The sequence below is a fragment of the Poromitra crassiceps genome (assembly GCF_964638095.1).
Source record: "Poromitra crassiceps genome assembly, chromosome: 7".
NCBI classification, from domain to species: Eukaryota; Metazoa; Chordata; class Actinopteri; order Beryciformes; family Melamphaidae; genus Poromitra; species Poromitra crassiceps.
The window spans coordinates 27,401,724-27,411,747 of NC_139628.1; the positions used below are offsets into that span (position 1 = coordinate 27,401,724).

The 10,024-nt window shown below is 55.1% G+C and overlaps 1 protein-coding gene across 1 annotated transcript in view; it reads right to left on the reverse strand.

Annotated features, from left to right (window-relative positions):
• Positions 1 to 8,812, reverse strand: part of irs4b (insulin receptor substrate 4b) — a gene marked incomplete at its 5' end in the record, with an annotated part of 37,313 nt that extends 28,501 nt beyond the window's left edge. Inside the window, 3 exons of the mRNA XM_083639916.1 lie at positions 3,049 to 3,607; positions 4,146 to 7,460; positions 8,429 to 8,812. Of these exons, the coding sequence (XP_083496042.1) occupies positions 3,049 to 3,607; positions 4,146 to 7,460; positions 8,429 to 8,812 (4,258 nt within the window). The remainder of the gene's footprint in view (positions 1 to 3,048; positions 3,608 to 4,145; positions 7,461 to 8,428) is intronic.
• Between the last annotated feature and the right edge of the window lie 1,212 nt (positions 8,813 to 10,024).

Below are 10,024 nucleotides of genomic sequence, written 5' to 3' on the forward strand. Positions count from 1 at the left end.
ACAGCAAACACTTACTCTCTTTTACTCGCATATGTGAAGTCATTCTCACGCAGGCGCGCGCACGCTGGAAACCTATCTTTTTCATGCACTACCAGACAAAAGATTTGGACGCACCTGATTTGAAATGAGTTTCTTTAGACAAATATAAACAGTGAAGTTGATCCTCTAAGAAAGAATCTAGTCTAGAACGTGAACGTTTTTTCCTGCCAAATATGATTTTGTAGAAAGTAGAAAAGAGCCTTTAGACCACTGGCTCTCAAAATGGTCCCCAGGGGTCCTTGAGGGGGTCCCCATCAAAAAAGGTGACCCCCCCCCCACCACACACACACACACACACACTATAATTCCATCCATAAGTAACACAAAAGTAACAATGACTCTAAGTTAGAGGCCGGTCACCTGCTAAAGCAACAATCTTATCAGATGGGGGACTTATCAAATGATTGAGGGTGCGTGATCTAATTTGTGTCCGTTTAGTTTAGAGGTCCTTGAAGTGAAAACGTTTGAGAACCAAGTGCTGCTTTTAGACAATGACCTGCTCAAGTGTACGTTAGAGGCCGGTCACCTGCTAAAGTGTACGTTAGAGGTTAGAGGCCGGTCACCTGCTAAAGTGTACGTTAGAGGTTAGAGGCCGGTCGCCTGCTAAAGTGTACTTTAGAGGCCGGTCACCTGCTAAAGTGTACGTTAGAGGTTAGAGGCCGGTCACCTGCTAAAGTGTACGTTAGAGGCCGGCACCTGCTAAAGTGTACGTTAGAGGTTAGAGGCCGGTCACCTGCTAAAGTGTACGTTAGAGGTTAGAGGCCGGTCACCTGCTAAAGTGTACGTTAGAGGCCGGTCACCTGCTAAAGTGTACGTTAGAGGCCGGTCAACTGCTAAAGTGTACGTTAGAGGCAGGTCACCTGCTAAAGTGTACGTTAGAGGCAGGTCTCCTGCTAAAGTGTACGTTAGAGGCCGGTCGCCTGCTAAAGTGTACGTTAGAGGCCGGTCACCTGCTAAAGTGTCCGTTAGAGGTTAGAGGCCGGTCACCTGCTAAAGTGTACGTTAGAGGCCGGTCACCTGCTAAAGTGTATGTTAGAGGCCGGTCACCTGCTAAAGTGTAGGTTAGAGGCCGGTCACCTGCTAAAGTGTACGTTAGAGGCCGGTCTCCTGCTAAAGTGTACATTAGAGGCAGGTCTCCGGCTCAAGTGTACGTTAGAGGCCGGTCACCTGCTCAAGTGTACGTTAGAGGCCGGTCACCTGCTCAAGTGTACGTTAGAGGCTGGTCTCCTGCTAAAGTGTACGTTAGAGGCAGGTCTCCGGCTCAAGTGTACGTTAGAGGCCGGTCACCTGCTAAAGTGTACGTTAGAGGCCGGTCACCTGCAGGTCAGCTGCTAAAGTGTACGTTAGAGGCCGGTCACCTGCTAAAGTGTACGTTAGAGGCCGGTCACCTGCTAAAGTGTACGTTAGAGGCAGGTCACCTGCTAAAGTGTACGTTAGAGGCCGGTCACCTGCTAAAGTGTACGTTAGAGGCCGGTCACCTGCTAAAGTGTACGTTAGAGGCAGGTCACCTGCTAAAGTGTACGTTAGAGGCCGGTCACCTGCTAAAGTGTACGTTAGAGGCCGGTCACCTGCTAAAGTGTACGTTAGACGCAGGTCACCTGCTAAAGTGTACGTTAGAGGCCGGTCACCTGCTAAAGTGTACGTTAGAGACCGGCCGCCTGCTAAAGTGTACGTTAGAGGCCGGTCGCCTGCTAAAGTGTACGTTAGAGGCCGGTCGCCTGCTAAAGTGTACATTAGAGGCCGGTCACCTGCTAAAGTGTACGTTAGAGACCGGTCGCCTGCTAAAGTGTACGTTAGAGGCCAGTCACCTGCTAAAGTGTACGTTAGAGGCAGGTCACCTGCTAAAGTGTAAGTTAGAGGCCGGTCACCTGCTAAAGTGTACGTTAGCGGCCGGTTGTTAGAGGCCGGTCACCTGCTAAAGTGTACGTTAGAGGCCGGTCACCTGCTAAAGTGTACGTTAGAGGCTGATCACCTGCTCAAGTGTACGTTAGAGGCTGGTCACCTGCTAAAGTGTACGTTAGAGGCCGGTCACCTGCTAAAGTGTACGTTAGAGGCCGGTTGTTAGAGGCTGGTCACCTGCTAAAGTGTACGTTAGAGACCGGCCACCTGCTAAAGTGTACGTTAGAGGCCGGTCACCTGCTAAAGTGTACGTTAGAGGCCGGTCACCTGCTAAAGTGTACGTTAGAGGCCGGCCACCTGCTAAAGTGTACGTTAGAGACCGGCCGCCTGCTAACGTGTACGTTAGAGGCTGGTCGCCTGCTAAAGTGTACGTTAGAGGCCGGTCGCCTGCTAAAGTGTCTGTTAGAGGCCGGTCGCCTGCTAAAGTGTACATTAGAGGCCGGTCACCTGCTAAAGTGTACGTTAGAGACCGGTCGCCTGCTAAAGTGTACGTTAGAGGCCAGTCACCTGCTAAAGTGTACGTTAGAGGCAGGTCACCTGCTAAAGTGTAAGTTAGAGGCCGGTCACCTGCTAAAGTGTACGTTAGCGGCCGGTTGTTAGAGGCCGGTCACCTGCTAAAGTGTACGTTAGAGGCCGGTCACCTGCTAAAGTGTACGTTAGAGGCTGATCACCTGCTCAAGTGTACGTTAGAGGCTGGTCACCTGCTAAAGTGTACGTTAGAGGCCGGTTGTTAGAGGCTGGTCACCTGCTAAAGTGTACGTTAGAGACCGGCCACCTGCTAAAGTGTACGTTAGAGGCCGGTCACCTGCTAAAGTGTCCGTTAGAGGCCGGTCACCTGCTAAAGTGTACGTTAGAGGCCGGTCACCTGCTAAAGTGTACGTTAGAGGCCGGTTGTTAGAGGCTGGTCACCTGCTAAAGTGTACGTTAGAGACCGGCCACCTGCTAAAGTGTACGTTAGAGGCCGGTCACCTGCTAAAGTGTACGTTAGAGGCCGGTCACCTGCTAAAGTGAGGCGACAAACAAGATGTAGCATCATTTGGCTCGCTGGGCGGCAATTTCACCAACCTGACAACACAACAATCTCATCTCACACTGGTAAAAAAAACTCACCCTTGGTTGTGGTGGTGGTGACCCCGTCCGATTTGGTGAAGTCTATACTGGCGTAGGCTCCGTTCTCGGGCAGAGGCAGCGCCCCCGCTGACGACGAGCTCCCGTTCCCGCCCCCCGTCGTGGCCGCCGCGCCGCCGTTGCTGCTGCCGTCCTCCCTCAGCTCCAAGGCGATGTAGTTCAGCCCGTTCTGGTAGCCCACAGACATGTTGCGGCACATTCGGCCTCCGGAGGAGGACGGGGCGGCCGAGGTCCCGGAGGCCGAGCCCGGCTCGGAGGCTCTCGTCTGGGCGTGCGCGTGAGCCGACGAGTCCCCCCCGCCCAGCCCCTCCACCGACATCCAGACGCTGTCGAAAGAGCCAGAGCTGGCCCACCTGGAGGCCTGGCCCTCCCCCGCCGGGTAAGACCCGTTGGGGGCCGCGGGGTTGGCCAGGGCGGAGTGGGCGGTCGACGACGGGCCGAGGCCTCCCGCGGGGGGCGCCGTCGAGTTAGAGGAGGAGGAGGTGGAGGAGAACGTCTCGGAGCTGTGCCTCCTCCGGCCCTGGGGGTCGGCCCGCACCACCTTCAATTCAATTTATCGTCATCATTAACACAATGTGCGGGCACCAAGGTAATTTACAGTTCACTAAAACTAAAGACTAAAACTAGGTGAGAAAAAAAATTGCTAACTGAAACGATTTTCTGTACTTACAAAATCAACTAAAATAAAAAATATATACAGAAAATATCTTTAGTTTTTGAGATGCATTTGGTGCATATGTTATGTTTAATGAGACTGGGCACATGACTGAGTCAATTGTCTTCACGAAGTGTTGTGTTACTTTGTACCTATTCTGAACTTCTTAAATCTTGCCCCTGACAAATACCCCCATATTATAATAAACAATAAATAAAACTAAGACTCAAACCAATATTATATTAAACAATGAAATGAGCAAACCCACTCTGGAAACCAACTGAACTGAAGACAAAAATAAAAAACTGAAAAATACAAAACTATAATAAACTCTGGTGCACATAATAAGTAAGGAAAAGGGGTGCAGGCAGCACAGTAATCATAACATCAACATATTTCCAAGCGTATGATATCTGAGTCTCACCTTGGGCTCGGGCGGCGCCCTCCCGGGGCTTGACGGGGCGAGGGGAGGAGAGATGGAGGCAGAGGAGGCGGGCGCGGCGTGGCCGTACCGCCCCTCCATGACGCAGAGGTGCTGCAGCATGGCCGTAGGGCTCGTCTGCGGCTGGTTGAAGGTCATGTCCGTGTAGTCGTCCCCCATCGAGCGCCAGTGGCCTCCGGCGGGGACCCCGGGGGAGGCCAGCGCCGCGGGCTTGGCGGCCAGGGGTCGGATGTAGCTGGGCGGGTTCCAGGGTGCGACGAGGCTGGGTCTGGGCGACTGGTTCTTGCCCAGACAACCGGCGCTGTCCTGTTGCTCTGCCCCTACTTCGACGCTCATGTAGTCCTGGTGTGCTTGGGGCTGCGGCTGGGGAGGGGAGCGCCGGAGATCACCGGATCCTGCGGGGGGCGCATCGTCTTGGGCAGAGAGAAGGTAGGAGCTGGGGGCTTGCTGTTGGTGGGGGTAGTGATCGCCAAACTCTATATTGATGTACTCGCCGGGACTGGAGGGCCCGTCCGATGAGCTGGCAGTGGCGGGGACTGAGGCGGAGGTGCCTGCGGGCACCGCGGTGGGCTCGCTAACCCGCAGCGAACCGTGGAAGCTCCGCCTGCCTAGCGGAAGCCGGTTGGGCCTGACGGCGCGTCGGTCAGCCATCGCCGCGGTGGTGTGTTGCGCTCCGTACGGCGGGGGCGGGTGAGAGGGAGTGGTGGTGTTGCTGCCGCCGCCTCCTCCCCCGCCCCCGCTCCTCTTCTCCGGGGTCGACAGCGAAGCGGTGGCGACTGACGAGTAGACCGGCTTGGCGGGAGAACTCATGGGGACGTACTCGCCGTACTCCTTCTCCTCTCGCTCTCTAGCGGGGGCCTTGTAGGAGCGAGGGAGGGAGAAGTAAGGGCTGTAGGACTTGGGCGTGCCCTCGGGCGTGCTCAGTGCGTAGTAGCCGCCGCCTTCGTTTGAGAGCTTGCGTCCGGCGCTGCTGCTGCTGTACGACATGTCCATGTACTCTCCGTTCTCGGGTCTCTCCGCTATGCTGTCGCTGGCGCCGGAGGCAGCGCTACACCCAGCCATGCTAGAGCTGCTATGGGGGCTGGGGGAGGCCTGCACCGGGGAGGGGGAGCCGCCGCTGCCGCCCCCCGGGAGCATCATCATGTAGCCGTGGGAGTCCGTGGAGGACTGGGGCTGGAGCGGGGGGTGATGCTGCGGGGCTGAGCGAGCTAAAGCCGGGCTGTGGAACTGGGGGGAGTTGGAGACGTGGTGGGAATGAGGGTAGGAGCTGGGTTGCATAGGCATGTAGTCGTGGGGAGGCGTGTCGCGCGGCGAGGCGGCCACGCCGCACAGCATGGGCATGTAGCCACTGTCTTCCTTGGCGGAGGAGGAGGCGGCGGACGGAGGCGGGCGCTCCCCGCCCGCCTCCGTCCGCGACAGCGTGGAGGGCCGGCTCTGCTGGCTGTGCTCCGAGCACGAGCTGTAGTCGGACCGGAGTGAGGAGGAGGAGGAGGAAGGCCCGCCGCGGAGCAGCCCACTGCCGAACGGCAGCGCCGCCTCTCCTGCCGAGCCCTCGTCCAGCGAGAAGGTCGTCTGGGTCATCTTTTGGTAAACCGCCACTCCCGACCCGCCCGTCGCACCCGCCGCCATTCTGGTGAAAGAGTGCGTCCGCCTCCTCAGCGACGACGAGGAGAAGCGCTCGTCCTCCGTCGTCGACGTGCTCTCGTCGCGCGGCGTGTCGCAGCCGCTGTTGTTCCCGGAGCCGCCGCTGGCGCCGAAGACCTCCCGGTGCCAGCCCATGGCCATGTAATCGTTGAGACAATTCTCCTCTCGGATTGGCGGGGTGTTGCCCAGCGAGTCGGGGGTGTTGCTCCGCACCCGGAAGTACCGGAAGTCGCCGGGGCTGGAGCCGTACTCGTCCGAGGAGTTGAAGCCGCCGTCGGACGGCGAGCCGCAGATGGAGGCACTGGAGGGGCGGGTGAGCGTGTCGGAGACCGAGCCGTGTCCACTGCTGGAGGAGACGCTGACGGGGCTGGTGGTGGAGGGGAAGTGCGAGACGGGCAGCGAGGCGGAGCGGGCGTGGTAGGCGGAGGGCGTGGAGCCCGGGATGGCTCGGACGTAGCGGCCGCCGCCGGTGCTCGTGCCGGCGTTTCCCGTGGCGACGCCACTCCCACTGCTGCCGGCGCCGCCCTCCTGTCGGCCGAGGTGGGCGCGCGCCGTGTTGAGATGAACCAGGCTCCCGGTGGCGGAGCGGAACGGCCGGTTCATCGTCCCCTCGCCCTCGCTGGACGTGCGGAAGCGATAGCCGCTGGCGCCGGAGCTTTTACTCGACGGCGGCGTGCCGACCACGGACTCCGTCCTCGAGCGCCGCTGGAGCCCCGTCTGGCTCGGCGGCAGGTTGCCGAGGTGACGCCGCGTCGTGATGAACGGCATGGGGTTGGAGCCCGACGATTGGCTCTTGCTCCGGGGCCGAAACTCGGCGAAGGCCTTCAGGGCCTTCATGGTCTCCAGGATGGTCTCGTGCATGTTTTGGGCCACGACAGAGTCGTCCACCTGCATCCATATCTCCCCCGGCCCGATGGAGGAGGAACGCCCCACCTCGATGAAAAAGAAGCTTTCCGAATGTCCGCAACGCCTGATATTCATGAGCTGGAGGTTCACGCAGGGGGTTTCAGAGTTCAACTTGACGAGGTGGATGGTTTTAGTGGAGAGGCATAGCCGGTAAACACCTGTGAGGTTTTTCGTTTGACCCAGTCCCTTCGGTTTCACGTTCACCTGCCACACCTCCTTAAACACAGTACCGGGGGTGACCGTACCATAGCCGTCATCTAAATCGTCAGAGTCCAAGTGCCCTTTTTTCCCCTCGCTCATCAACTCACTGACGGCGACGTACCAGTCCTCTTGCTCCTGCTCGTTCTCAGCCACAATAGCAAAGTATTCGTCCTTAGTATAGAGGGCAATGAGGTGCTTGTTTTTAGAATCCGCCCTTTTGTTCACCGTGAAGCACTGGTAGAGGTAAATGACCCGTTTCGGGGGAGACGGCGCAACCGCCGCCCCGCTGGCGGCGGCCACGGCAGCAGAGCGCAGGCAGCTCCTGAACTTCTTCTCGCTGTCGTAGTACTCCAGGCGGCTCGGGCCCAGGTGGCTGGCCGCGCGCAGCACGAAGAACCTCTTGTGTCCGTGTTTCTGCTTCCTCAGGTAGCCGCACTTGCGAATATCGTCCACGGCGTCCGAGGTGCTGTGTGCAGAGGCGTATACATGGCTGCTGCTGCTGGCGGCGGTGGCGGGGGAAGCGGCAGGGTCCTCGGCATGCGTTACCTAGCATAATATAAGATATAAATATAGCACATGAGATTATCAATGACCCCCAGACATGTCCTTTGTGACTGCTTTAGCCGAATGCCATCGGTAATGCGTTTTTTAGACTACCTGCATGTCAAACAAACAGAAGTCACTTTGGTTTGATTCCAGGAGCCATTCGACTTGTGAACAGCCACAGAACAAGAAGAAATTGTCAGTTTACCTTGTGTGTTGTTGACAGATAAGTTCATGCAGTTTCACTTTGACACTTTTTATGTCTTTGCGGTGTTGAATATTGTTGGCCAGCTATAGACGGCCCGGTGCCATTAATCCGTGTTATGATATTTCCATATTTGTATTTGTTAGAAATGTGTATGAATGAACTGTATAGCCTATGTGTCACGCTACTTGTTTGCAAGGCGTGCTTGCCTCAAATTGCCTCCTCCAGGGGACTAATAATAAAGTAGGCCTATTTTGAATTGAAATGACAATTCAGGAGTGCAGGATTGAATGAGAATAACCGTTCTATTAACTCAAATCCCTTGTTTTTTTATCTCCTATTGTAGAGTATAATATTCCTACAACTTCTAATAGTGTGTATGGTGTTCAATTGTGAGTTTAGACCTTACTGGTAACGTTAGGTCTACTTTATCGCTTATTGCATTAATATAGGTTATGGCTTATCATTTTGCTATAAGGTTTGGATATATGGGGTAACCCAGGGCAATTCATTTTGCACTATTTCTAAATAGTAGTTAATCAAGAGTACTGACAATCTTTGAATAGCATCCAAGTCAGTGGGAGGTAACGCTCTTCCAAAACATCCCTTTTTTACATTGCGAAATCAGTGGTTTTAATAATAACAACATTGCCGCTACAATAATACAATACAATAATAATGGCGGTAGAGTAACGTTACGTTCGAACAAAAAACAACAACACGCTTTTGTGTAACATAAACGTGTGAGAGAGTTAGCGAACGTTACCTGGCTGAGAGAGGAGGACGAGGCTCTCCTAGCCGGGGACTCCGCGGTGTTTTCCCCGGTGAGGTGCTGCTGCTGCTGCGGGGCCAGCTGGTAGTGATGATGGGCTGCTGGGTGTTGTTGTTGTTGATCCTTTGGCTGGCCGTGATGGTGGCCGAGGTGGAGGTGGTGGTGGTTGGAGGGCGGTAAATGTTGATGGAAACGAGAGCCGCCGCCTCCTCCTCCTCCACCGATATTAATTAACGGGGAAGGGGGTTCCCCCGGCCCGGCCGAGCCGTCTCCGTTGGCCGTGGCGGCCGCCGCAGCAGCGGTGTCCCTAGTCCGCTGCTGCGTCTCCAGCATCAACATGGCTGCTCTGCCGTCCTGGTAATTGGTGAAATTCGCCATCAGGAGAATACAAATCAAAGGTCACTTTACTAGCAAGCTAATCCGAATGGACCCAGACCCCATTCTTGTTTTGGGAGGCGAGCTCCCGGGCTGCCTAGCGCGCTAGCCAGGCCAGCTAACTCGCACTCGCACGGCTGGATTAATGCAATATCCACACACGGCACGGCTTTGTTGTTCCCGTCCGAACCCGGTGTCCCCCTGGCCTTTCAGCAGGGAGACAGCTACTCCAATGCGGCCTTTTGCGTTTCTTTTTTTTCACCAAGTGAAGTCCACCGTGTGCAACATGAGCGCGTCCAGCCGTCTCTCTGTACTCATCGGGAGGCTCCTGCTAGCTCGCTATCCTTCTCCTCCTGTACACATCTCTACGGGCCAGAGCACAAACAACACGTGACGCGAGCGTCAGCGACAAACAGGAGGAACAAAGAGCGCCAGGCGGACTCCGATTGGTCGATCACCTTGAGTGACAGTTATTGACAGGCGCCGCGGCCAATCGTAACGGCACATTCGTGTTTTACGTCAATCGCGCGTTGGCCACTTGCGTGGCACGGAGTTTCATTGAAGTAGAAAAGAGGCGGTGACAGCGTAGATGCTGATCTAGAATCAGATATTAGGCGATTGGTTAACTGTATAGGCTGAGAAAACGGATCCTGGACCCGCAGACAACCCAAACAGACACCCCAGAGCCTCTCTCCCCCTGTGGTCCTCCTGAGCAGATACAACTCCAGGGTCAAGTTGTCTGTTTTTGATTATTTATTTTAGACATTCTTACCCCCCCCCCTCCCAACCCAATAGCCACATTTTGAGAAATGTAGCCCTACCCTGGCATCAAGGCTACTGTCATTCTTCTGAAACCATAATCGTGCGTCACTGCAGTGACATGTGACACTGAAAAAATACATTCCAGCTGTGACCCAGTTTGGTCCCCAACCCATAGTTTAGAAACACATTATATTTCTTCTTTTGCATTGGTTGTATTTTAGAAGGTTAAGAAACAGCTGGAAAGCACTATTTCTTTCACTCGTCCTCTTTCAGTCAGTCTGTTTGAATTGCTTGAGGCTTGATTTCATGCATGGAGACTATATACGCAACTATCTGACTTGTTGTAGCCTACTCTGATGACTTGAAAAGGTTTCTAAAGTCTGACTTTGAGATCTTGTGTTTGTATAAATGACTCCGATTGAAAGCGATGAGATTTGTCCCAGCAGACGACTG